The sequence below is a fragment of the Gopherus evgoodei genome, unplaced genomic scaffold (assembly GCF_007399415.2).
Source record: "Gopherus evgoodei ecotype Sinaloan lineage unplaced genomic scaffold, rGopEvg1_v1.p scaffold_31_arrow_ctg1, whole genome shotgun sequence".
Lineage (NCBI taxonomy): Eukaryota > Metazoa > Chordata > Testudines > Testudinidae > Gopherus > Gopherus evgoodei.
In genome coordinates this window covers 2353177-2380220 of record NW_022059983.1, presented here as the reverse complement: position 1 = coordinate 2380220, position 27044 = coordinate 2353177, and the positions used below count along the sequence as shown (strand labels likewise).

General features: G+C 61.6%; 3 protein-coding genes across 8 annotated transcripts in view; 2 read left to right on the top strand and 1 right to left on the bottom strand.

Annotated features, from left to right (window-relative positions):
- Positions 1-984: 984 nt before the first annotated feature.
- Positions 985-16926, top strand: LOC115640374 (splicing factor U2AF 26 kDa subunit). 4 transcript variants are annotated; one of them, XM_030543108.1, is made up of 9 exons: positions 985-1049; positions 9651-9738; positions 9937-10003; positions 10256-10305; positions 10589-10687; positions 10888-11021; positions 12675-12770; positions 13463-13593; positions 16066-16926. In XM_030543108.1, the coding sequence occupies exons 1-8, from the start codon at positions 1006-1008 to the stop codon at positions 13545-13547; spliced, it is 663 nt and encodes a 220-aa protein (XP_030398968.1). In that variant the 5' UTR covers positions 985-1005; the 3' UTR covers positions 13548-13593; positions 16066-16926. The 4 variants fall into 4 exon arrangements, with proteins under 4 accessions (XP_030398968.1, XP_030398970.1, XP_030398969.1 ...); XM_030543110.1 differs by lacking the exon at positions 13463-13593; XM_030543109.1 differs by lacking the exon at positions 16066-16926 and having other exon boundaries at positions 12675-12763; positions 13462-13867.
- Positions 16927-21238: 4312 nt separating this feature from the next.
- On the top strand, positions 21239-25404 carry LOC115640373 (IGF-like family receptor 1). Its single transcript, XM_030543105.1, has 7 exons — positions 21239-21413; positions 21730-21919; positions 22103-22208; positions 22338-22488; positions 22628-22732; positions 23753-23845; positions 23923-25404. The coding sequence occupies exons 1-7, from the start codon at positions 21239-21241 to the stop codon at positions 24231-24233; spliced, it is 1131 nt and encodes a 376-aa protein (XP_030398965.1). The 3' UTR covers positions 24234-25404.
- The window catches only part of LOC115640371 (histone-lysine N-methyltransferase 2B-like), a 41988-nt gene continuing 40063 nt past the window's right edge, over positions 25120-27044 (bottom strand). For 2 of the 3 annotated variants that reach the window (XM_030543104.1, XM_030543103.1), the window contains 2 exons: positions 26682-26811; positions 25965-26240 (listed from right to left, as the gene is read on the bottom strand). In XM_030543104.1, the coding sequence (XP_030398964.1) occupies positions 25965-26240; positions 26682-26811 (406 nt within the window). Of the gene's footprint in view, positions 26241-26681; positions 26812-27044 lie in introns of all 3 variants that reach the window. The other variant, XM_030543102.1, reaches the window with a different exon arrangement.

The following is a 27044-nucleotide window of genomic DNA, read 5'->3' as shown; positions in this document are numbered from 1 at the left end:
ATGTTCCTGCTCCTCCTCTCTCCCAGCACGCTGCCAAACAGCAGAGGAGTGGGGATGTGATGCATGGGGACGAGGAGCTTGGCTGCCAGTGGCTGCAGAGCACCCACTAATTTTTCCCCATGGGTGCTCTGAGCATGGAGTAGGTGCCTATGGTGGGGATGTTCACGGTACCAGGGTGCACTACCCATAGTAATTTGAGGACCCAGATGCATGGGCTGCAACGAACACATTTTCAGATTGCTTAAAACACTGTGATGGTATGTCTCAGCTGGGGCACTGGAACTGGAAACCCCCCGCGCACACACACACTTGTTACCAAAAGAAACATGCCTTAAGGGTGGGTGACCGGCATGCCCAGGGCACCATGATTGAGGGAGTGCCCTGCACAGTGGAGCCCTGAGCAGCAGGTGCTGTGACGTGCTGGCCTGGGAGAGGGGAAATTTTAAAAAAACTGGCTTGCACTCTATTTTTGCAAACCCAGCAGGTGCCCCCCACCCCTGTGCTGGGGCTTTGCCCCCTGCTACCCTCTGGCAGTGCCTCCTCCCTGGGCTGAACCCCTGGATCCTGTTCCCCCCATCCCCGGCCCCTCTCCTGCCCCTGCCTCTAGCTGGTTCACCCCCATCCACTTTAATGATAATAGATGGAGAGATACCTATCTCACAGAACTGGAAGGGACCCTGAATAGTCATTGAGTCCAGTCCCCTGCCTTCACTAGCACAAGTACTGACTTTGCCCCAGATCCCTTGGTGGCCCCTTCAAGGATTGAGCTCAGGCCTAAGCTCAAACCATTGAGCCATCCCTCCCCCATGTCCACTCCCACACCCTGCCCTTCCCCCCTCCAAGTAAGGGCAAAGTGAGGGCACCGGCTTCAGCTGGTGTTACTGAGCATGCTCGGTCCGGGTGCGCATGTTCGGTACAAGCCAAGCCGCCGAGTCTGCAGAGGGGGGGTCTATGGAGTGGGAACTACAACTCCCAGCGTGCCCCGCGGCGGGTGGAAGAGGGAAGATGGCGGAGTACCTGGCCTCCATCTTCGGCACCGAGAAAGACAAGTGAGTGGGGGGAGGGGGGAAAGGTCAATGACCAGGACTCCTGGGTTCTCTCCCTGGCTGGGGGGGGGGGAGTCAGGACTCCTGGGTTCTCTCCCTGGCTGGGGGGGGGAGTCAGGACTCCTGGGTTCTCTCCCTGGCTGGGGGGGGGGGAGTCAGGACTCCTGGGTTCTCTCCCTGGCTCGGGGGGGTGGGGGGGGAGTCAGGACTCCTGGGTTCTCTCCCTGGCTGGGGGGGGTGGGAGTCAGGACTCCTGGGTTCTCTCCCTGGCTGGGGGGGGGGGAGTCAGGACTCCTGGGTTCTCTCCCTGGCTGGGGGGGGGGGTTGGGAGTCAGGACTCCTGGGTTCTCTCCCTGGCTCGCGGGGGGGGGGGTAGGGAGTCAGGACTCCTGGGTTCTCTCCCTGGCTCGGGGGGTGGGGTTGGGAGTCAGGACTCCTGGGTTCTCTCCCTGGCTGGGGGGGGGGGGGGAGTCAGGACTCCTGGGTTCTCTCCCTGGCTCGGGGGGGGGGGGGGGTGGGAGTCAGGACTCCTGGGTTCTCTCCCTGGCTCGGGGGGGGTTGGGAGTCAGGACTCCTGGGTTCTCTCCCTGGCTCGGGGGGTGGGTTGGGAGTCAGGACTCCTGGGTTCTCTCCCTGGCTCGGGGGGGGGGAGTCAGGACTCCTGGGTTCTCTCTCTGGCTGGCTGGGGGGGGGGGGTTGGGAGTCAGGACTCCTGGGTTCTCTCCCTGGCTCGGGGGGGGAGGGTAGGGAGTCAGGACTCCTGGGTTCTCTCCCTGGCTGGGGGGTGGGGGTTGGGAGTCAGGACTCCTGGGTTCTCTCCCTGGCTCGGGGGTGGGGGTTGGGAGTCAGGACTCCTGGGTTCTCTCCCTGGCTGGCTGGGGGGGGGTTGGGAGTCAGGACTCCTGGGTTCTCTCCCTGGCTGGGGGGGGGGGGGGTTGGGAGTCAGGACTCCTGGGTTCTCTCCCTGGCTCGGGGGGGGGGGTAGGGAGTCAGGACTCCTGGGTTCTCTCCCTGGCTGGGGGGTGGGGGTTGGGAGTCAGGACTCCTGGGTTCTCTCCCTGGCTGGGGGGTGGGGGTTGGGAGTCAGGACTCCTGGGTTCTCTCCCTGGCTGGGGGGTGGGGGTTGGGAGTCAGGACTCCTGGGTTCTCTCCCTGGCTGGGGAGGGGGGGTTGGGAGTCAGGACTCCTGGGTTCTCTCCCTGGCTCGGGGGGGGGGGGGGGGTAGGGAGTCAGGACTCCTGGGTTCTCTCCCTGGCTCGGGGGGGGGGTAGGGAGTCAGGACTCCTGGGTTCTCTCCCTGGGTGGGGGTTGGGAGTCAGGACTCCTGGGTTCTCTCCCTGGCTCGGGGGGTGGGGGTTGGGAGTCAGGACTCCTGGGTTCTCTCCCTGGCTGGGGGTGGGGGTTGGGAGTCAGGACTCCTGGGTTCTCTCCCTGGCTGGGGGTGGGGGTTGGGAGTCAGGACTCCTGGGTTCTCTCCCTGGCTGGGGGTGGGGGTTGGGAGTCAGGACTCCTGGGTTCTCTCCCTGGCTCGGGGGGTGGGGGTTGGGAGTCAGGACTCCTGGGTTCTCTCCCTGGCTTGGGGCGGGGGAGGGAGTCAGGACTCCTGGGTTCTCTCCCTGGCTCGGGGGGCGGAGTTGGGAGTCAGGACTCCTGGGTTCTCTCCCTGGCTCGGGGGGCGGGGGAGGGAGTCAGGACTCCTGGGTTCTCTCCCTGGCTCGGGGGGCGGAGTTGGGAGTCAGGACTCCTGGGTTCTCTCCCTGGCTCGGGGGGTGGGGGTTGGGAGTCAGGACTCCTGGGTTCTCTCCCTGGCTGGGGGGGGGGTGGGGTTGGGAGTCAGGACTCCTGGGTTCTCTCCCTGGCTTGGGGCGGGGGAGGGAGTCAGGACTCCTGGGTTCTCTCCCTGGCTCGGGGGGGTGGGGGTTGGGAGTCGGGACTCCTGGGTTCTCTCCCTGGCTGGGGGGGGGGGTGTGGTTGGGAGTCAGGACTCCTGGGTTCTCTCCCTGGCTTGCGGCGGGGGAGGGAGTCAGGACTCCTGGGTTCTCTCCCTGGCTTGGGTGGCGGGGGAGGGAGTCAGGACTCCTGGGTTCTTCTTCGAGATGTGATTGCTCATATCCATTCCAGTTAGGTGTGTGCGCCGCGTGTGCACATTCGTCGGAAAACTTTTACCCGAGCAACTTAGTGGGCCGGCAGGTCGCCCCCTAGAGTGGCGCCATCATGGCGCTTGATATATACCCCTGCCGGCCCACCCACTCCTCAGTTCCTTCTTACTGCCCGTGTCGGTCGTTGGAACAGTGGAGCGCGGCTTAGCTGACCTCCACTTCCCTAGCTACTCGTAGTTCTCGTATATAGTTATGCAATTATAATCCTTTTATATATATATTTGTATAGTTATACGTTTTTCTTTGCTAACATAGTTAGTTTAGTAATTGTTAGTGGGGTTCAGGAAATAGCCCCTTCCATGAACCTGGTGCCGGAGCCCATGCATGGCTCACCGGGTTTTAAAATGGGCTCGGCCTGCCAGAAGCCGATGCCGAAGGGAGATCCACACGATTCCTGTTTGAAGTGCCTCAGGGAATCACACTTGACAGCTAAGTGCCCCATTTGCAAGGCTTTTAAGCCGAGAACAAAAAGGAGCGGGACTTTCACTTACCCCTCCACCTTGGGTGCCGAGCGATGATCAAGCGGCTGGCAGAAGCGCCTCCTCGGCACCGGACCCCGCCGGTACTGCCATGGCCTTTCGGCACCGGCCGTCGCCGGCACCGAAGTCGACTCGGCACCGCTCCCTTCCTCCGAGGTCGAGAAAGCCTACGATTCCTGCTGGTGCCTCACGGCTCCCCGGCACGCGCCGGGGTTGAGCCCCCTGCTCCTGCTGCTTCCGTGCCACCTGCATCGCAGCCAGAGAGCTCGTCTAAGTCGGATCGCCCGGCACCGGCACCTGCAGAGGCACCGACAACATCGGCAACGTCGATTCCAGTCCCCCAGGGCCATTGAATCCGGTGCCTGACAGCTCCCCGGCACGCGCCGTGGTAGAGCTTACTGCTCCTGCTGCTTCCGTGCCAACTGCACCGCAGCCAGAGAGCTCGTCTAAGTCGGATCGCCCGGCACCGACACCTGCGGAGGTACCGACGACGTCGGCACCGTCGATCCCGGTCCCACAAGGGCCGTAGAATCCGGTGCCTGACGGCTCCCCGGCACGCGCCGTGGTTGAGCTACTGCTCCTGCTGCTTCCGTGCCAGCGGCACCGCAGCCAGAGAGCTCATCTAGTCGGATCACCCGGCACCGACACCTGCTGCGGCACCGACGACGTCGGCACCGTTGATCCCGGTCCCACAAGGGCCGTAGAATCCGGTGCCTGACGGCTCCCCGGCACGCGCCGTGGTTGAGCTACTGCTCCTGTTGCTTCCGTGCCAACGGCACCGCAGCCAGAGGGCTCGTCTAAGTCGGATCGCCCGGCACCGACACCTGCTGCGGCACCGACGACGTCGGCACCGTCGATCCCGGTCCCACAAGGGCCGTAGAATCCGGTGCCGGACGGCTCCCCGGCACGCGCCGTGGTTGAGCTACTGCTCCTGCTGCTTCCGTGCCAACGGCACCGCAGCCAGAGAGCTCGTCTAAGTCGGATTGCCCGGCACCGACACCTCGGAGGCACCGACAACGTCGGCACCGTCGATTCCAGTCCCACAAGGGCCGTTGAATCCGGTGCCTGACGGCTCCCCGGCACGCGCCGTGGTTGAGCTTATTGCTCCTGCTGCTTCCGTGCCAACGGCACCGCAGCCAGACAGCTCATCTAACTCGAATCGCCCGGCACCGACACCTACCGAAGCTCTGACGACCTCGGTACCGTCGATCCCTGTCCCACGAGGGCCGTCGAATCCGGTGCCTGACAGCTCCCCAGTATGCACTGTGGTTGAGCCTGCTATTCCCTCCATGCCGGAGACATTACCAACGGCGAGGGATCTCATTGCCATGACAGAGTCGATGCTGCCTGACCCCGGCACCGCCAGTGCGGGTAATACAGTCTCTTCATGTGACCGTCCTCTGTCAGCACAGCAGAGCGGCACCGTTCATGATCACGGTCCCGCAGACACTCCAGGTCCTGTCGGCACGCCCGACACCACTTACAGTCCCGGTGCTGTTTTCCTCATCGGTACTGGTCGCACTCGCTGCACCGGTCGATATCCCGTTCGCCGACCTGATATCGGCACCGTTCTGACTCCCGGCACCGCGACAGGTACCTTGACTCCTGTAGCCTCTCCCCGAGCCTCGAGATCTCGGTCGACCTCCCGGCACCGTTCTGGTTGCGGGTCTGGATCTCGTTCCAGGTACCGGTACGCCTCCCGGTGCCGGTCCCCGGTGCCGAGTTGGGCAAGGTCCGATAGAGTCAGAGACTCTGCCTGTGCCTTCTTTTAGTACCTCCATGGTCATCCGGACACGCATCCATGTCATCCCACATGCGCAGATCTTATGCTCAGGACCACGATTCTGATATGATGGCCAGCGGGCGCCAGCCCCGAAACCGAAAGAGGCTTGGCGAATGAACCTGCTTGGCCGCCAGGTGTACTCTGCAGAGGCCCTGCAGCTCTGGGTAGCAAAGCAACAAGCCTTGCTTAGCTGCGATAATTGTAGCACCTGGGTGAAGGTAGTTTAGTTTATGGAGTTTCTCCCTCAAAACTCCCGCCAAGAGTTCGCTGCCGTTTTGGAGGACGGGGGAAAAAAGGTACCCAGAGCATCCCTCCAGGCCTCGTTGGACGCAGCAGACTCTGCAGCCAGGACTCTGGCCTTTGGTGTCGCCATGAGGTGCATCTCATGGCTTCAGGTTTCAAACCTCCGGCCAGAGCTGCAGTATGCCATTCAGGATTTACCCTTTGTTGGTACAGGCCTCTTCGCGGCAAAGACAGCCCCAGGCTGCAGAGCCTGATGGACAATAGGGTCCTAATGCGCTCTATCAGCATGCATATGCCAGCGACCAAGCGCAGGCCTTTTCTGTCCCCAGCCGCCATACTCTGTGCCTAGCCAGAGACAGGACTTTGGCAAACAGCAAGGCCAAGGTGGTCGCAGACGAACGTCAGGACCCCTAAAGAGCCAAGGTCAAGGTCCCTCGCAATTACCACTGGGACCAAAGACGAACCTTCCAAGGTTCACCTGAGGGCGGTGTACCAGTCACAGGCCGGGATCCCAATCCCGCTTTCTCCTGGCGTGGCCCCAGTTAATTTCAGATCGCTGGGTCCTGCGCACGGTGGAGCATTGGTACCACCTCTAATTTGTTCCAACCCTGTCCCCCTTCAGCGGACGAAAGGGGCAAGGGGTTTTACTCCCGTTATGCCCTAGTCCCCCACTCGAACGCAGGTCTCAGACCTTCCTAGTCCTGCACGGACTCAACCGGTTTAGGATAAGGTTGAAGTTCTGCATGGTATCCCTGGGAACCATTATTCCATCCTTGCCTCCTGGGGGCTACTATGCCGCCCTGGATATGAAGGACGCGTACTTTTGCAACGCCATCTTCCCTCCGCACAGGAGATACCTCCGCTTTCTAGCCAACTGTCAGTACTTCTGGTTTACGGCCATAGTCGCCGCCTACCTTCGCTGATGTCGGATATGCATTTTTCCATTTCTGGACGATTCGCTTATCCGAGGAGACTCTGAGACACAAACCACTCAGCGCGTGGGCATCGTCACGGTCTTATTCACGGGTCAAGGCCTGATGATTACTATAGAGCAATCCACTCTGGTTCCCACGCAGAGGTTGGACTTCCTAGGGGCTATCCTGGTCTCCTACCTAGCCGGAGCCTGCTTATCACAACTGCGGTTTTAGGCGATGGCAACAATCATCTGAGGTCTGCAGGCTTTCCCAACGACCTCGGCTCGTACTTGTCTCAGTCTCCTGGGTCCATGGTTGCCCGCAAATTTGTAACCAAACACGCCAAGCTCCGCCTCCATCCTCTCCAAGTCCAGCTCACCTCGGCGTACCGCTTGGACAGGGAGCCAATGGTCATGGTAGTCACCGTTCCCTCGAGCACCTTAGGCTCCCTAGAGTGGTGGCTAACTCCCGCCCTGGGGTGGGCAGGGATGCGGTTTCATCCGCCCCAGCCCTCACTGCCCCTGACGACGGACGCGTCATCTCTCTGCTCGAGTGCTCATGGTCACCTCCGAGCTTAAGGCCTTTGGTCTTCTCGGGAGCTGGCATTCCACATCAATGCCCCAAAAATGAGAGTAGTCCGCCTGGCGTGCCAGGGGTTCCAGCGGCAGCTGCGAGGCCATTGTATCTCGGTGTTTAGAGCCAACACAACGGCCATGTGCTTCATGAATATCCAGGGAGGGACATGGTCCTCCCCCTTTTGTCAGGAGGCCATCCATTTCCGGGACTTTTGCATGGCCCACTCGATGGAGCTGGTGACGTCCTTTCTCCCAGGCGTTCGGAACGTCTTGGCGCTTTGACTTAGCAGGTCTTTCCTGTCTTACGAGTGATCACTCTGCCCCATGTGAGGCGTTCTGCTTTCCAGAAGTGGAGATGTTCCTCACATAGACCTGTTCGCTCACCGCGAGAGCAGAAAATGCCAGATGTTCTGCTCCTTCCAAGGTCTCTCCTCGGGATCGATCTTGGACGCATTCCTGGTGCCGGGGAAAGGCCAACCCCATTATGCCTTCCCACTGTTCCCACTGGTTCATTAGGTCCTGCTCAAACTCCGCAGGGGCAGAGCACGCATCATCATGATCACTCCAGAGTGGTCCAGGCAGCACTGATATACCACGTTGCTCGGCCTGTCAATAACAGACCCAATTACCCTGCCACCCCACCCAGACCTCATCACTCAGGGCAACGACAGGCTTCGTCACTCGGACCTGCAGCCTCTTCGCCTCACGGTGTGGCTGCTGCGTAGCTGAGCCAGGGTGACAGGAAGCCTTCCACCTGGTCAACGTACCGGGCCAGGTGGAAGCGTTTCTTCTACAGCTGCAATACGCTCGATCTTGCTCCTGCTGAGGTCTCGATCCCCTCTATTTGGCCTGCCTCTGGCCTTCAGCGGCAGGACCTGGCGGTATCATCGCTGAGGATACACTCAGCAGCCATCTCTACCTTCCAGCCAGGCTAAGGTGGACGTTCCGTGTTCTCACGCTCTATGGGTTCGAGGTCCCTCAAGGGCTTGGAGCGCTTGCACCCTCGGGTGCGCCGCCCAGCCCCTCCTGGGACCTCAACCTAGTTTTAACCAGACTTATGTCTCCCCCAGTCGAGCCGTTCACGACTGGCCCTCTGCTATACCTGTCTTGGACGACATCTTTCCTCGTAGCTGTTATGTCGGCCAGACGGGTCTCCGAGCTCAGAGCTCTTACGGTGGTTCCGCCGTACACTAGGTTTCACAAAGACAAGGTGCAGTTATGACCGCACCCGGCTTTCCTCCCTAAGGGGGTTTCGGCCTTTCATGTTACCCACAGCTCAACGCAATGGGCACAACCATTGCACTCCTTGAGCATCTGTGGAGTGCTCGCATTTATATTGCGCTGACAGAACCATTTCGTAAGGTGCCCCAGCTCTGTCACGGTAGCGGGCCAAAGGGAGGGCTTGCTTGTTTTCCTCTCAGAGGATCTCATCTTGGGTGATGGCGGACGTCCGCACTTGTTATGATTTGGCTCATATTTCCCCAAGCCACATCACCGTGCATTCTACCAGGGCTCAGGCTTCATCTGCCGCCTTGCTGGCTCGTGCTCCTTCCCACAAGATCTGTCATGCAGCTCCATTGGTCCTCGGTCCATACCTTTGCTTCGCAGTATGCCCTGGTTCAACAGTCAAGAGATGCTGTAGCCTCTGGCTCAGCAGTTTTATTCTGCCACATTTCACTCCGACCCCACCGCCTTTGTAAGGCTTGGGATTCACCTAACTGGAATGGATATGAGCAATCACTCGAAGAAGAAAAGACGGTTACTCACCTTTGTAACTGTTGTTCTTCGAGATGTGTTGCTCATATCCATTCCACACCCGCCCTCCTTCCCCACTGTCGGAGTAGCCGGTAAGAAGGAACTGAGGAGCGGGTGGGCCGGCAGGGGTATATATCAAGCGCCATGGTGGCGCCACTCTAGGGGCGACCTGCCGGCCCACTGAGTTGCTAGGGTAAAAGTTTTGCGACGAATGTGCACGCGCGGCGCGTATACCTAACTGGAATGGATATGAGCAACACATCTCGAAGAACAACAGTTACAAAGGTGAGTAACCGTCTTTTCTCTCCCTGGCTTGGAGGGGGGGGGAGGGGAGTCAGGACTCCTGGGTTCTCTCCCTGGCTTGAGGGGGGGGTGATTGGGAGTCAGGACTCCTGGGTTCTCTCCCTGGCTTGGGGAGGGTGGGGGTTGGGAGTCAGGACTCCTGGGTTCTCTCCCTGGCTTGAGGGGGGGTGATTGGGAGTCAGGACTCCTGGGTTCTCGGGAGTCAGGACTCCTGGGTTCTCTCTCTGGCTCGGGGGGGCGGGGTCTGGGGGGAGGCGGGGGTTGGGTGTTGGGACTCCTGGGTTCTGTCCCTGACTTGGGGGTTGGGAGTCAGGACTCCTGGGTCCCAGGCTCTCTGGGGGTTGCTGGCACCACCAGCCCCTTGCTCACTAAACATCTCTGGCCCTTTTCCAGGGTTAACTGCTCTTTTTACTTTAAGATCGGGGCTTGTCGTCACGGAGACAGGTGTTCCCGCCTCCACAACAGACCCACCTTCAGCCAGGTGAGCCTGGCAATGGGGATCCGGGGCGCAGCGTCTGGGGGATCAGGATGCAGCCACCTCTGGAGTGGGGCAGGCGGGGAACAGACACAAACAACACCACATGGGGACCACTCACCTGCCGCTGGGACGCAGCCACCTTTGGGCGGGGGGCAGCTGAGGAACACGGACACCTCACTATGTCTGCATCTCCGTTTGTAGACCATCGTGCTGCTGAATCTGTATCGGAACCCCCAGAACACGGCCCAGTCGGCAGACGGCTCGCACTGTGAGTACCCACTACCCCCTCCTGGCCCAGCTGCATGGGACGCTGTCTGGGGAAGTGCATAGCCTCCCAGCCCTTCTCGTCCCTTAACGCCCTGGTCGGGTCTCCGTCCATGCTCCTGGGCACTGCCTTGCTTGTGAGGAAGCTTGTGGCCTCTGGACATGCCCCTCACTCCTGGCAACAGGAGACACAGGGGGCACCGAATGCAGCTCGCCCATTGTCCGGCAGCCGTGAGTCTGTCTCTCTCTCCTCCAGGTCATGTCAGCGATGTGGAAGTGCAGGAGCATTATGACAATTTCTTTGAGGTAAGTCACTGGAAGCAAGCTAGGATAGAACCCAGGTGTCCTGGCTCCCAGGTTCCCCTACTCCACACCCACAAAACTCCACTCCCCTGCCAGAGCTGGGAATAGAAGCCAGAAATAGTGACTGCATCTCACATCAGGCAAGCCAGCCTTATGTGGTATATCACTGCGGCTGTTTCCCAGCTGCCCTGCCCCAGAGGTGGCTGCATCCGAGGGCCAGGCTAGCCGACCCTGTGCAGTGTTACTGGGTATTTGTCCCATGAAGCTCATTCTGTCCCTGCGTCAGGAGGTCTTCACAGAGTTGGCGGAGAAGTATGGGGAGATCGAGGAGATGAACGTTTGTGACAACCTTGGGGATCACCTGGTCGGCAACGTCTATGTCAAGGTAACCCCCAGCGCCCCCTACCCCGAGCCAGCCAATACCTGCCCTGGGACCAGATTGGGGCCAGTGCCCACTAGAGGGGAAAGGCCCTGTGCCCCATTCCTTTCCCCTCCCCACCTCGAGGCAGCCGATACCTGCCCTGGGTCCAGATTGGGGCCAGCGCTCCCCAGAGGCAGGCCCTTTTGACTCTCGTTCCTCCCCAGTTCCGGCGGGAGGAGGACGCCGAGCGGGCTGTGGGGGAGCTGAACAATCGCTGGTTCAATGGCCAGGCCGTGCGGGCTGAGCTGTCCCCAGTCACCGACTTCCGCGAGTCCTGCTGCCGCCAGTACGAGATGGGGTAAGTGACTGGGCACAGGGATGGCACCTCTGGGACTCTGCCCTCATTAACCCCTCAGGGATCCCCCTTTCTGGCCAGTACCCACTGGACGCCCTGACCCCATAATCCCTCAGGATCACCTCTCCCCAGGAAGGTACTTGCTGGTCACACTAGCCCTCTAACCCCTCAGGGACCCACCCCTCTCCCCAGGCCAGTACCCACCAGGCTTCCTGGTCTGCTTAACCCCTCGGGGACCTCCTCTCCCCAGCAAGTACCCGCTGGGCGTCTGGACCCCATTAACCCTTTGCAGCGTTCCCTCAAATTTTTCCCACCCATGTGCGGAATGAATTTTGTGACACATCATCTCCATGCTGGTGCACCTAACAAAATTCATGGTGCGGGCTGGGGCATTCGGAGTGCAAGAGGGGGCTCAGGGCTGGAGTCAAGGCATTCGGAGTGCGGGAGGGGGCTCAGGGCTGGAGTCAAGGCATTCGGAGTGTGGGAGGGGGCTCAGGGCTGGAGTCGAGGCATTCGGAGTGCGGGAGGGGGCTCAGGGCTGGAGTCGAGGCATTCGGAGTGCGGGAGGGGGCTCAGGGCTGGAGTCGAGGCATTCGGAGTGCGGGAGGGGGCTGGAGTCGAGGCATTCGGAGTGCGGGAGGGGGCTGGAGTCGAGGCATTCGGAGTGCGGGAGGGGGCTGGAGTCGAGGCATTCGGAGTGCGGGAGGGGGCTCAGGGCTGGAGTCGAGGCATTCGGAGTGCGGGAGGGGGCTCAGGGCTAGGGTCATAGAAATCATAGAATATCAGGGTTGGAAGGGACCTCAGGAGGTATCTAGTCCAATCCCCTACTCAAAGCATGGCCAATTCCCAATCAGATTTTTACCCCCTTAAGGATTGAACTCACAACGCTGGGTTTAGCAGGCCAATGCTCAAACCACTGAGCTGTCCCTCCCCCAAAGTATTTGGAGTGTGGGAGTTGAGAGGGTTGGGATGCAGGGGGGTGAGGGATCCAGCTGGAGGTGTGGGCTTTGGGGTGGAGCTGGAGATGAGGGCTTTGGGGTGCACTGGGGTAAAAGTGGGGGGAGTTCTCTCTCCCCATCTCTTTCTCCCCTCAGCAGCACCTGGGCTGGGGAGGAGAGGCACCTCTCCCCCAGCCACAGCAGGTCCTGGCCGGGCAGGGCCGGGCACCTGTCCCTCAGCCTTGGCAGGTTTGGGGCTGGGCTGGCTCAGGGGCAGGGGAGGGGCGGGCAGGTTCAGGACTGGGCTTGAGGAGCGGTGCCTGTCCCGTAGCTGCAGCAGGTTCTGGGCTGGGTCAGGGCCAGGGAAGGCACCTGTCCCTGGACCGCGGCAGGTTCCGGGCTGGACTGGGTTGGGGCCGGGGGAAGGGCGGGTAGGCTCAGGGCTGGGCCAGGAGAGGGGTGCCGTGGCAGGACTGGGCTTTGGGGAGAGGCTTCTCTCCCCACCTCAGCCCTGAGTGCCTGCGCAGCGCTCACTAGGCAGCTGTGTGGCCATGCAGCTTAGAGGGAACGTAGAGCCTTAGGGATTCCTCTCCCCCGGCAGGTACCTGCCTGGTACCCTGGGCCCATTAACCTTTAATGGTCAGTGCCCCCTGGCCAGCACCAGCTGCCACGAGTGCCCCCATCGCCGACTGTCACCCCCTTGCTCTCTGCCCCCCAGGGAGTGCACGCGCGGAGGGTTCTGCAACTTCATGCACCTGCGGCCCATATCCCGGGAGCTGCGCCGGCAGCTGTATGGGCGGAGCCGGCACCGGCGGTGAGTGGGAGCGGGGGGCTGGGCCCCTGGGAGATGACTGGAGGGTGGGGGCAGCTGCTCTCCTGGGGGAGGAGGGGGTGTGGGGGTCCTGTGGGGGCAGGGTAGGGAAGTCCCTGGGCTGTACAAATGAGGTCGGGGGGTGCTGGGGCAGAATGAGTAGCAGGGGTCAGGGGTGCTGGGTGAATGATGATGCAAGGGGGAGGTTTTGGGGCTGGGTGCAGTGACCCCCAAGGGGAGCTTAGTAGGAAAGGGGGATGACATAGCAAACCCTGAGGGGTTGGGGGAGCTCTAGGGGCTGGGGGGTGACGCAGCGCCCCCTGGGGGGAGGGGCGGGGGATAATGCAGCGCCCCCTGGGGGTTGGGGGAGGATGCAGCGCCCCCTGGGGGTTGGGGGAGGATGCAGCGCTCCCTGGGGGGCTGGCGGAGCTCTAGGGGCCGGGAGGGTGACGCAGCGCCCCCTGGAGGGGGCGGGGGATAATGCAGCGCCCCCTGGGGGTTGGGGGAGGATGCAGCACTCCCTGGGGGGCTGGCGGAGCTCTAGGGGCCGGGAGGGTGACGCAGCGCCCCCTGTGGGGCTGGGGGAGGATGCAGCACTCCCTGGGGGGCTGGGCCGGGGGGGGGGGGGGCTGGGAGGTGATGCAGCCCTCCCTGAGGTCCGGCCATGGCCATGTTGACTCTGTTCTCTCTCCCAGGGCCCCGTCCCCATCGCGTTCCCACGACCGGCCCCGGGACAAGAAACGCCAGCGCTCGCCCGACCATCGCTATGGACGCTTCTGACCCCTCCCCAGGCTCCTTGCCTCACCTAGCCCCGCCCAGGCACCAGGTCACCTGACCTGCCCTAGACCCAGCGGAAGTGCAGCTGCTGGAGTCCCACAGTGGGAGGGTTTGGGGATCCTTAAGGCCCCTCTCTATACATTCTGCTAGTGTAACCCCGCGTAGCCCATAATTGTACTGGGGGGGGCTTCTCCCTGGTTGTTGAGTTGGTAGGACCCAGGCACCCGGGGAGGACTGCTCAGGGAGTGACGGTCTGAACTTTGTCCCTCCCCCCGTGTGGGATGTAATGATGAGAGCTGGAATAAACTAGACATGATCCACCCCACCCGTCTCATTCCCCCTGGGTGCAGCATGAACTAGAGATTACGTCGATTGGCAGCAGGAGGTGCCATGCCATGGGGAGCGGGGCAGGGAACCAGTAGGGGGTGCTGTGCTGCAGGGAGCAGGGTTGGGGCACTGTGCTGCGGGGTTAGAGACATGGCAGGGATGCCATGCTGCAGGGAGTGGGGGGGGCATGCCATGGGGTGGGGAAATGTCAGGGGCACCATGCTTCAGGGCAGCGGTGTGGGGGGCACTGCTGTGGGAGCTGGTCAGGGGGCTTGGCAGAGGGCAGTGGGCTGGGGGGCATAATGGGGCATGCTGTGCTGCAGGGAGTGGGGTGGGGGGTGCTGTGCTGCAGGAAGCAGGGTGAGGGGCCATGCTGCAGGGTGGGGGGGGTCATACCACACAGCAGGGTGAGGGGTGCTGTGCTGGGGAGTGGGGGGTGATGCTGCAGGGCAGGGGACGTTCTGCTGGGGGATGGGGGGCCATACCACACAGCAGGGCAGGAGACACTGTGCTGGGGGAGTGGGGTGGGGTGGCCATGCTACAGGGCAGGGGGTGCTGTGCTGGGGCGGGGGGCGCATACCACACAGCAGGGCAGGGGGCGTTGTGCTGGGGCGGGGGGGGGCGCATACCACACAGCAGGGCGGGGGCGTTGTGCTGGGGCGGGGGGCGCGCATACCACACAGCAGGGCGGGGGCGTTGTGCTGGGGCGGGGGGGGCGCATACCATTCAGCAGGGTGGGGGTGCTGTGCTGGGGCGGGGGAGCATACCACACAGCAGGGCGGGGGTGTTGTGCTGGGGCGGGGGGGCATACCACACAGCAGGGCGGGGGTGTTGTGCTGGGGCGGGGGGGGTGCATACCACGCTGCAGGGCGGGGGGTGCTGTGCTGGGGGAGTGGGGTGGTGGAACCATACCACGCAGCAGGGCGGGGGCGTTGTGCTGGGGGAGTCGGATGGGGTGCCCATGCTGCAGGGCAGGGGTGCTGTGCTGGGGCGGGAGGACATACCACACAGCAGGGCGGGGGTGCTGTGCTGGGGCGGAGGGGCATACCACACAGCAGGGCGGGGGTGCTGTGCTGGGGGAGTGGGGTGGTGGAACCATACCACGCAGCAGGGCGTGGGATGCTGTGCTGGGGCGGGGGGGCATACCACACAGCAGGGCGGGGGTGTTGTGCTGGGGCGGGGGGGCATACCACACAGCAGGGCGGGGGTGTTGTGCTGGGGCGGGGGGGGTGCATACCACGCAGCAGGGCGGGGGCGCTGTGCTGGGGCGGAGGGGCATACCACACAGCAGGGCGGGGGGCACTGTGCTGGGGCGGGGAGGCATACCACACAGCAGGGCGTGGGATGCTGTGCTGGGGCGGGGGGGCATACCACACAGCAGGGCGGGGGTGTTGTCCTGGGGCGGGGGGGCGCATACCACACAGCAGGGTGGGGGCGCTGTGCTGGGGCGGGGGGCATACCACACAGCAGGGTGGGGGGTACTGTGCTGGGGGAGTGGGGTGGTGGAACCATACTACACAGCAAGGCGAGTGGTGCTGTCCTGGGAGGGGGGGAAGGGCATACCACACAGCAGGTTGGTGGGGGTGCTGTGCCAGGGCAGGGGGGCATACCACATAGCAGGGCGAGGGGGTGCTGTGCTGGAGGGGCCATACTACACAGCAGGGTGGGGGTGCTGTGCTGGGGCGGGGGGCATACCACACAGCAGGGCGGGGGCGCTGTGCTGGGGGAGTGGGGTGGTAGAGCCATACTACACAGCAGGGTGGGGGCGCTGTGCTGGGGCGGGGGGCATACCACACAGCAGGTTGGTGGGGGTGCTGTGCCAGGGCAGGGGGGCATACCACATAGCAGGTTGGTGGGGGTGCTGTGCCAGGGCAGGGAGGCATACCACATAGCAGGGCAAGGGGGTGCTGTGCTGGAGGGGCCATACTACACAGCAGGGCGGGGGCGCTGGGCTGGGGCGGGGGGCATACCACACAGCAGGGCGGGGGTGCTGTGCTGGGGGAGTGGGTTGGTAGAGCCATACTACACAGCAGGGTGGGGGTGCTGTGCTGGGGGGGGGGGATACCACAGCAGGGTGGCAGGGGTGCTGTGTTGCAGGGAGCACAGGAGGGGAAGTGAGTCTTGCTTTGCATTTGTCCTGTTGAGTTCCGTTCCCGAAATGAGGTTCTTTCTTGTAAAATATGTCGTCTTGCAGGTACATCCGACCTTCCCGCTGAACCTGGCGCTTCCTTTGGCTAAGCAGGACGCTGCCCATCTCCATGCCCGGTGATTGACCCAGCTGTAGAGCTGCACAACCAGTGAATCAGCATCTGAATTTTGACCTTTTTAAGGATGTTAGAAAACCGGCCAGCTGCATTTCCTTGTTTCTGTGCCCACACTTTTTACGCTGGGCTCGTGTTATGCTGCCGGGTTACTCCTGGGGGAATTCTGCACTACAGCGTGTGCTCATATTAACGAGTCCTGCAGATTTGTAATTTTTTGAGCAGAAAAAAGCTGCTGCTGAATTGTTGCTGCAGTTCTGACTTTTGCCCACCAGAGGGCACTGTGGCGCTAGGGCAAAGCTGCAGCTCCCGACCAGCGAAGGAAGAATCAGCACCTGCCTTCTTCAGGCCAGAAGCCAGGGGCTATGGGGAGACACAGCGTGGGGTGCTGGGGGGGGGGTCAGATGGGCTCACAAAGGCGAGTGGGGCAGGAGCTCAGTGGGAGAGGAGGCACAGGGCCCCGGGGGAGGGAGGTGCAGAGCTACACGGGGACGGGAGTGGCTGGGCAGCGCCGGCTTTAGGACGTGCGGGGCTCGATTCGAAAGAGCTGCCGCCAAAATGCCGCTGAAGCCAGCAGCAGCAATTGAGCTGCCGCCGAAGATAGCGGCAGCAATTTGATGGCAGCTCAATCAGTTGGAGGGTCCCTCCTTACCTTGCAGGGCCCCTCTTCCAGACGCTGTGGAGCCCTCGTAGGCGCGGGGCCCCATTCACGGGAATCGGGTGAATCGGCCTGAAGCCGGCCCTGCGGCTGGGTGGGGAGACAGAGACACAGGGATGGGGGAGGGGGTACAAAGCCACATAGGGACAGTGGGAGGGGGTGCAGGGCCACTTGGGATGGGGGTAGTGGGTGTCAGAGTGGGGGTGGAGGGACACATGGGGACAGGGGCAGATGTGCCTGACTGGGAGAGGCTAGGGGTCAGCCAGGGTCTGTCTGGGGGAAGCTCCCTAACAGTCCCTCCCTCCACCCACCAAAAAAACCCCTCCCAAGTTCACATGCAGCAATTTACTTTCCTCTCCCTCAGCTCCTCCGTCACCCCGACTCCCCCAAGCCTTTGCCCTGTGTCAGAGGGAGGTGAGAAATACGGGTCTGTGTTTATTACTCAGAGTTCTATATTAATATGCCTAGTAAGGAATCTATTTCTCAAAAACCATTACGGACAACAAAAAAGATGCAAGTATGGTTACACATGTATTTGCTGACAGGTATTTTGAAATAAATGACCAAAAATAATCAAAACGGGTGTCATTATATTGTGTTATGCAGAATTTTATATGCAGAATTTTAAAATATTGTGCAGAATTTTTAATTTTTTGGTGCCGAATCCCCCCAGGAGTAGCCAGGGCAGTTCCAGCAGCAAGGCGCAAACACGATATTTTCCAAAGGTTTCGTCTTTCTTCAACAAAACGTCTTTCAATAGGCTGCAGTCAGACGTGAATCAAAACCTTTGGCCTTTCAAGGGACCTGCTCCAGTAAGTGTGAACTGCACCTAGTGACTGCGGGGACTGTTTGGGGGACAATGAGCCGGGTTTGGGGGTCTAACGAGGTGGGTAATTATAAACCTTCACTCTCAACTAGTGTGTCCCAGCAGCGGAGCTCCAAACTTGTCACAAAGCTGGTCTGTTACACACCAGGGTGGGTGTTTTAACTGTCATGCTGTGCGAAGGGCTCCCACAGACAGAGCAGATACACCCAGACTGGAGGTGGGGGCTGTAATTAGATTTCCCTGAGCCAGGAACAGTTAACGCCTGGACCGCGGCACCCATCTCACCATCGAGTCCCAGACAGTCCCCTTGGGCTCTCCAGTCCATCTCGCCCCCCAAACAAGCTGGACTTAGTGATCAGTGATCACTGACACGTTCAGGTCGCGTCCGGTCCCAAGAGGCCGCACAGCCCAGATCCATGGGAGCCTAGAGCAACGGTTTTCAGCCTGTGGCCGTGGACCCCACGTGGGCCGCAGACTATCCAAGGGGGGGCCACGCCGCCATTCAAACTTGTTTAGGGGTCTGGAGATGAAAAAAAGGTTGAAAATAACTGACCTAGATTTCCCCCCCGAAGACAATGCCTGTAGTTTGTTACAGGATCAGCCAGCTATTAATTAGGAATATGAGTTATTTACAAGTTAAAGCAAGCAGGGGTATGTTGGCAGGGGTCCAGCTCCCTCCTCCCTCTTACTTCCCAGACGCAGCTCGCTGGAAAGTAACAGTCCAGAGTGCAGCCTGCAGGCACTTCGATGGGTTTATTGGGGCTAAACAAGCAAACAAGTTCAGAAGCCAGCCCTTCGCACCAGTTGGGCTATTCCTACACGCCAAGAGTTTTCCTCTTCTCCTCCTCCCACTACAGGTCTATACAATGAGAGTTTTCCTCTTCCCCTCCCCCCACTACAGGTCTATACGTGGAGAGACTTTTCCTCTTCCCCTCCCCCCACTACAGGTCTATACGCAGAGAGAGTCTTCCTCTTCTTCTCCTAACCCCTAGCTCCAAACACCACCGAGTCCCTCTTCCCCCACTCTTCTTGGCAAACTTAATTATACTTGTTGTGCTCTTCCCCTGGGCCCACCCACCCGTTCCAATCCATGGTCAGGTTCCATTCTGGGGGGGTCCTGAGTCGGGGGTCGATGAGCCGCCTCTTTTGTACCTGATGGGAGGGTTAAGGAGCAGGTCATGGTCACTCCTCTGCAGATTCCACGTCTCCTTTCCAGCTACCTGGTAACAATTGCAACCCCTTGCTCCATTAGCCCCTCATCTTCAAGGCTACCAGCCGTGGGGGGGGGAAGGCGAGGAGGGGGTGCAGCCTTGTGCTTTCACTTACATTCACTTGCTTATTTAGCCTGTTTAAAAGCAAAGCCAGAAGCAAGATGATGATTGATTGGTCTCTACGCTATTTACTTTACATTCTCCTAACAAGCGACACACACTGCTGAGTTAGCCTCTGAGCTAAAGAGTGACTGAGGCTGCAGTGATCTGTCCTTTGGGGTGCACCGCCCCCCGCCCCAGGATCTCTGGCTTCAGCTACAGCCTTTGGCCCTGTTCGAGGTCAACCAGCCCAGACGGAAATTGTTCCTGTGACTTTGTTTGATTTCCTTCATTCAGACTCTAAGCCCCCAGCCGAACTTCCCTGCACAGAGCAGGTCTCCAGTGGGACAATCTTCATATTGCAAAACGTTTTCCGCGTTTTCAAGCAAAACTCACACCTCTCCTTCTCGCCGGGAATACCGACATTGCAAGTGAGCTGAACGCAGGCAGCAATTTACAAGCATGTCATAGAGTCTAAACACTAAATCCATTCTCATTAAACTAACACCTATTCTGAGCGAAACTAGCATACAGGTGACCTGGTCTGGGCTTCAGCTACGAGTCTGTTAGGTCTTAGCTAACGCCTGCAGCCCAGGCACGGACGGGCATCTGGCACAGCCAACATCACATACTTGGGAATCTGAAATTCCCACGAGGCGACTAGCTGCACCTTTCAATTCTTAAACCCCTGCTGAATGCTGGCCTTGTGGCTTTGCAGACCTTGTAGCTCTCAGCTTCTCCTGACTGCTTGGGATTCACACAAAGAGGCAAAGAAGCTTCTGGCTTTTTCAGCTCCCAAGCAGTGGTACGATTTGGAAGACAGACAAAAAATGTTCCCTCTGCACCTGCCCCATAAACTGCATCCCAAATTCTGAAGGTAAAAAGCTTTTCTCCCCCGCCAGGAACTGTAAGGGACACAGGGAGCCCAATGCTGAGATGCAGCCACCGCTGGGGTGGGGCAGCCAGGGAACAGCCACACACAATGCCACACAGGGACAGCTTGCCCGACACTGAGACGCAGCCACCTCTGAGGGCAGGGAACAGCTGCACAGTACCACCCCCAGGAGCGAAAGCTTTCCACTCTGTGAACTTCATTTTACCAAGAACCAGCTCACTGGTTCTCAGTCCTGCCCACACATCCTGAATGCTGTGGCATTTAGTGTCACTGTCTTTTCCTGCACTCTGAGCCCCTGTATTTTGTCTAGATTCATCAGCTGCAGGAGTCTCAGAGCTGGCCAGTTCTCAGCACCCGGTGAGCCATCCCCATGCGGTGTTATGTGCAGCTGTTCTCAAGTTACCCTGACTCAGACCTGGCTGCATCTCAGTGGCAAGTAGGGTGACCAGATGTTCTGATTTTATAGGGACAGTCCCGATTTTGGGGGCTTTTTCTTATATAAGCTCCTATTACCCCCATCATGATTTTTCACACTTGCTGTCTGGTCATCCTAGGCCTGGGCAAGCTGTAACCATGTGGTGTTATGTATGGCTGTTCCCTGGCTGCCCCACTCCAGTTGTGGCTACATCGCAGCACCAGGTGCGCTGTCCCGTCCGGTGTTACAAACAGCCATTCCCCAGCACCCATGTCTGGGTAATCCCCATGCAGTTGGTAGTGCTGAGTTGACTGGTTATATCTGCCTCAGCTGACTGCTGTTTTTCAGGATGGCAGGAAGTGTGCAGGGTGGAGACGGGAAATGGGGGGCTGGCTGGGGGCCGGGGGCAGCACCACGGAGTTCACACACCTTACAGAGGTGAGCAGCGACGCAAACACACGTGTAACTCGGACAGCAGGAAAGAGGATACACACGCTGGGCAGGGGTGAGAGCCTGGGGGACAGCTGGGGCTGGTAGGGTGGGGTATCAGAGGGGCACACAGGTTGGTGGGGTTATGGAGGGTGTGTGGGGAAGGGGTACAGGCCAAAGGGGTGAGCTAGGGGGAGGGGTATGATTAGTGGGGTGGGGGCTGAAGCAGCCAGGGGGCTGTGGGGAAGGAGTACAGGTGAGGAGGGTTGATGGGAGCTGGGGGTTTACAGGCAGCTGGCAGGGGGTGGGGTGGAGAATGAGGATTTAAGGACCTGGATGTGGTTGGGCTCAGGGTCAGCTGGTGGGGGTATCAGTAGGGCCGGGACTGTGGCTGGGGGAGGGAGTAGCTGGGATGTGGGGGGTTACTGCCCCTGGAGCGTGGGGGGGTTGGGGTGAGCTGGAAGATGTGGGGGGGTTGTAGGTGAACCCCACATCCCCCTCCCCATGTTCTCCCCTCTCCCAGGTCCCAGCACTTCCAAGCCCTCCCCCCAACACACACACACGGTCCTTGCCATGCTGCTGCCCCTGCTGCTCTGCCTCCTGCCCAGCGCCCTGCTGCCCCCCGGCGCCTGCACGAGGGCCCGGAGCTCCCTGTCCAAGAAGTGCAGCTCCCTGCAGTACTGGCACCAGCAGGCCCAGGCCTGCGTCCCCTGTGAGAACGGCTACGCACACAAAGTCCCACTGCACGGTGAGTGGGGGGGGGGCAGAGAGGGCTCAGCAGGGGGTACCGTGCTGCAGGGCGGGGGGCTCACCAGGGGGTGCCATGCTGTGGGATGGCGGGCCTGGTAGGGAGCGCTGTGGTGTGGGGCAGGTGGTCAGCAGGGGGCCCCAGGGTGCGCGGGGGTTGTCTTGCTGCAGAGAGCAGGGCAGGGGGCTCTGTAGGGGGCACTCTGCTGTGGGGCAGGTGGTCAGCTGGGGACCCTGGGGTGTGTGCAGTGGGGCGCAGGGTATGGGGCACTATGCCATGGGGCTAGGGGCTCTGACTCACTCTGCGGTCTCCCCAGGACTGGAATTCACCGTGAACTGCGGCGTGAGGGACACAGGCGGCCGCTTCGCAACTCCCACCCAGGAGTGTCCATCCAAATCCTTCAACGATGGGCGATTCCTGCTGTGCCAGCCCTGCTCCCAGTGCCCGCCCGGCACCGAGCTCAGCCCCTGCACCCGCCTGCAGGATGCCCGGTGCTGCCCCCCCGGGTATGGCATGGACCCACCTTGGCTAGAGCAGGGAGCTGGGTTCAATCCCTGGGCCTGGGAGGGGAGTGGGGTCTAGTGGTTAGAGCGCTGGGGGCTGGGTACCAGGACACCTGGGTTCTCTACACGGGGGGGGGGGGACGCTGCTCTTTGCCCTGGTTGACAAGGCTGCTCTCGGCTCCGCAGGCAGCGGCGGGGGCCGGATGGGAGGTGCCGGCCCCAGTGCTGCTTCCCCAGCGAGCGGTGTCACCCTGCGGTCCGGGCTGACATCGACTGCAACAGCCCAGCGGAGGTAGGTGCTGGGGGTGTGGAGCCAGCGTCGGGGGCGGGGGCGGGGGGAGCCAGGACTCCTGGGTTCTATTCGGACTTGGGCGGGGGGTGGCAGGCGGGCTCATTCCCTCTGCCTGGCTCTGCCTTTCAGGCTCCCGGCGCCGAGTCTTCTGCCTCCCCCCCGCCGTGCTGGCCTGGGGCCGCCCCCACGTCGCTTCCGTCTGCAGCGGGGCCGGGGGGCTCTGCTTCGGCCCCCCCCTCTGGGACCCCTGGAGCGCCCGAATCCTGCAGCGACACGGCAGGTACGTGGGGCCTGCCAGCGCCCCCTGCTGGGCCAGACCGGGGCGGGAGGCACGGGGAGCTCGCCCCACAGTGCCCCCTGCTGGCCAAGGCCAGAGTAGCGGGGCGCTGTCCCCCGACCCACTGCCGCCCTCATTGCAGGCTATGGGGGGCATGTCGCGCTTCTGACGCTGCTGCTGCTGCTGCTGCTGACTGGGTCCTTCGCCCTCCTTGTCTGGACAAAGCGTGGCTGGTGCCCTCACCAGGGTGAGTAGCCAGCCAGCCCCACAGCTGCTCTGCCCCACTGCCCCACTTCTGCCAGTGCTGGAACAGACCTAGGCTGACCCCATTCCCTGATTTTATAGGGAGAGTCCTAATTTTTGGGTCTTTTTCTTATATAGGCTCCTATTACCCCCCACCCCCACCCCCCACCCCCACCCCCATCCCGATTTTTTGCACTTGCTGTCTGGTCACCTTAAATAGACCCACAGCTCCATCAAACTTCTCCCCCAGCTGAGAGCCCTCCCAGAGAGCAGGTCGCACCCACTGTCCATCAGGCTTCTCCCCCATCCTCCCCCCCTCCCCCCATTCATTGAACTCCTGAGGCAGAGGCTGGGAGGATCCTGCCCCCCTTGGGAAGGGGCAGGGTCTGCTCTGTTCTGGGAGGAGGGCCTTGGAAGAGTGGGAGGGGCCTGCCCCCGGGGAGGGGCTGCTCTAAGCACTAGAAGCCCCAATGTCAAGGGCAATGCTCCTTGGGCAGCAGGTGGAATCTAGCCCCTGGGGGGTGGAGCTCTTTGGACAGCGGGTGGGGCCTAGCCCCTGGGGGGTGGAGCCTAGGCCCTGGGGGGGGGGTGGAGCTCCTTGGACAGCAGGTGAGGCCTAGCCCCTGGGGGGTGGAGCTCCTTGGACAGCAGGTGAGGCCTAGCCCCTGGGGGGGTGGAGCCTAGGCACTGGGGGGGTGGAGCTCCTTGGGCAGCTGGTGGGGCCTAGGCCCTGGGGGGGTGGAGCTCCTTGGACAGCAGGTGAGGCCTAGCCCCTGGGGGGTGGAGCCTAGGCCCTGGGAGGGGGTGGAGCTCCTTGGACAGCAGGTGAGGCCTAGCCCCTGGGGGGTGGAGCCTAGGCCCTGGGAGGGGGTGGAGCTCCTTGGACAGCAGGTGAGGCCTAGCCACAGGTGGGGGTAGTGAAGCTTTCCTTCGTGAGCAGCAGACAGGGTTTGGGTAGGTGCTCAGTGTGCCCCTTGGGCTGGGGGTCCAGGACCCCAACCCTCACCTCTTCCTGCCCCCTCAGCCTCCAGCTCCATGGCTAAGCCTCCTCTGCTGCTTCACCCCCAGAGTGCAGAGGAGACATCTGGCATCATAGCCCCCACCATTGGCCATGCAGGTAGGTGTGGCTCCCTTCCCTCACCAGCCATGCCTACACACACCCTGTCCTAATCACCCCTGCTCTGTACCCCACAGGCCTGTGGGGGGCACCACTGCAGCACCTGCTGGATGACCCAGATGTGCTGGAGGAGCTGATCATGCTGCTGGACCCTGAGGGCAAGGCTGGGGCAGGCACCCGGCACCTGGCTGCCCGCTACGGCCTCTCAGCCACCTGGATTGACTATGCCTATTCCCTGCGCAGCACGCGCAGCCCCCTGCGCGCCACCCTGGAGACAGTGGCTGCCCGCCAGCCCGATGCCACGCTGGGGCAGCTGGCAGGGCTGCTGGCTGCCATGGGGCGCAAGGATGCCCTACAGGTGCTGGAGGGGGTGCAGGTGGGGGTGTGAGGTGCATGCCTGGACAGACATGCAACATCCTTGCCCACCACAGGAAGGAAATGAGCCAGGACCGTGTTCACACTGCCCTCCACTCTCTAGCTGTGCCACCTCACTATGCCATCTCCTCCTCCACAAGAATCACAAGGCAGCTGGGTTCTCAGGTGCCAGCCTCCCCCGGGTGTGTGTGTGGGGAGGGGGGTAGTAATCCACCAAGAACCATCAAGGAGTGTAGTTAGAGTGAAGACCAGGACACCTGGGTTGCCAGGTGGCTGGGGGCAGCTGTTAAGAGCAGGCCTGCCCCCCCCCACTGGAGGAGAGTTGAGGGTCAGTCAGGCAGAGGGGCTGCCCTCCCCCACCTAGTCTCAGAGCCCATGGTGCAGACAGTCACATCAAAGGGCAGCAGGAGGCACCTAAGCCACACTGGAGACCTTGACACCACCCCCAGCCCAGGAGACAGTGACTGACGGATGCAGGACAGGAGCAGCTGGTAACTGCCACACTGCAGCAAGCCAGGAGGACAGCTTGCCCAGTACTGAGATGCGGCCACCTCTGGAGTAGGGAACAGCTGCACATAATGCCACATGGGGCCAGTCCCTGCAATGAACCTGTCCCGAGCAGCAGGCACACGCCCTGAAGGTGTCTAAGGAGTCAGCGGCCGCTGCCCCGTGGAACTCTGCCTAGAGGCGTGAGACTAGGGAGGAATAGGAATAGGTCCTACAGGCGCAGAGCACCCCCCTCGGCCAGCAGCCTCCTCCTGGGGTAACAGATGGTGAGTGGCTGGGGAAGCAGCAGGGAGCTGTGGCTGCCCCAGGCCTGCACCAATGGAAAAAAGAGGAGGCACTTCTGCAGAGCAGGGGCAGGAGCTGGGGCAGGCCTTTCCCGGCTGGGGGCAGTGTGCCCAGACCCCCTCTCAACCTCTGGGGGCCTGGGCATCTCCACAGAGCCCACTTCCCCCCTTCCCCTGCCACTGACCCGAGGAAGAGCGCAGCATGTGAAAATGGCCATTTATTTAAAATTATACCAACAGGGCGGGGCCGGGGGGCACAGGGCCGACTCACCGCTTTAAATAAAAAAGTGCATAGAAAATAAACAGGTTTAGAAACATCTGTACAAATATCTACAGGGTTGGGGGGCCTGCCCTGGCCCCCCACCCCCCACTCACACCCTCCCCGTACAAAAAGGAAAGCAGCCCCCAGGCCAGAGCTGGGAGTCCAGACTCAGGAGATGGGGGCTGGGCAAACTCACCCCCTCAACATACACACACACAAACACACACCTCATGCCTCTGCTAGTGCAGATCAGCAGGGGGGTCATTGTGCTCCCCTGCTCTGGGGCAAACCCCACTAGCCCACATGGGGGGCTCTGAAAAAGGGGCAAGACCCTGTTCCCCAAGGGGCCTGCCCCAAGTCAAGTCTTGCTCCTCCCTGCCCAGAAAAGGGGGGCACTTGGGGGCAGGAGCCACAAGCTGCCCTGGGACCAGGGGTTGGGGGAGGGGCGAAGGAAGAGATCACAGCAGAGGAATCTAGGGCACCAGGCCCTGCCCCCAGCAGCGACGCTAGGGGCCCTTCCTCCCCAGGCCAGTGTCTGGGGGGGTTGAGCAGCTGGGCTCCCTTGCTCCCCAAAAGCCCAGCACTGGGCTGCTGGGGGCCTGGAAGGGGGGAGGTAGCAGGAAGTCAGGGGGCTCTGGAGGGGGCTGATCCCTGCTCCCAAAGGTGGGCACCCTAGGCAGAGCAGCGGGCGCTAGTTGAGGAAGCGGCGGCAGCGCTTGGCCCCGCAGTTGCAGGGCAGCTTGGAGCCAGCGTCCTCGATAGGGAACTTGTAGTCGTAGGTGAGCTCCTCGCCCCGGAAGATGCGCCGCAGGGCGAAGATCACGATGTGCTTCTGCCCCTCCACGTGAATGACGCGCGAGTAGCAGTTGGGCTCGCACGAGTGGTTGATGAAGCGGGCGGCGTTGCCGTGCATCGTGGCGTCCACCACGTCGAAGTCGTCAATGCGGAACATGTAGCAGCCGATGCCCTGGGGGGTGGGGTGGCGATGGGTCACAGGGCACCCCATGGCTGCTGCTGGGCCTCCGAGCCAGCAACCCCCCGGGCCACCCTCTCCTGCCCCCAGCAGCCCTCCCTGGCCACCAGCCACCCCTCTCCTGCCCCCAGCAACCCAACTCACCAGCTGCTCCTCCCACAAGCCTGTGACCCACCCCCAGTAACCCAACCCCCCAGCTGCTGCTGCCCTCCCCTGCCAACAACCTGCCCCTAGCAACCCCCACAAGCTGGCAACCCACTCCCTGCAACCCCCACAGCCCCAGTCTCCACCCCCACAGAGCAACTCCCCTCTTGCCCTCAGCCCCTATGGATCAGCCCCCCAGCAGTCCCCCCTCCTGCCCCCCCAGCACCACCATCCCCCATTCCCAGATGGAGCCTTTAGCAGCACAGCTCCCCCAGCCCAGCCCCCCCGCACCTTGCCATCGTAGTACTTCTCACGCTTGTCGGTCAGCACTGAACGGATGACGATGCCCGAGTACTCAATGACCATCTCGCCCGCATCGATGGTGCGTTTGCAGAACAGCCCGCGCCCGTGGATGGCCGACCTGGGGGCACACAGGGTCAGCGCCGGGGCCAGGCCTGGGATCACAACAGCACATGGGGTGGGGGGGCAGGTAGCACGAGCCAAGCAGCGACTGTCCCCAGGGCAAACAGCAGGGTGAGTGGGGGCACCAGCTGCAGCCAGATGCCTATTTGTGCCCCCCTGTACATTGCCGTGTAAGAGCAGGGCCATATGCCAGGGCTTGGGATGGCTGGCGGTGCTGGAGGGGGAGGGGCC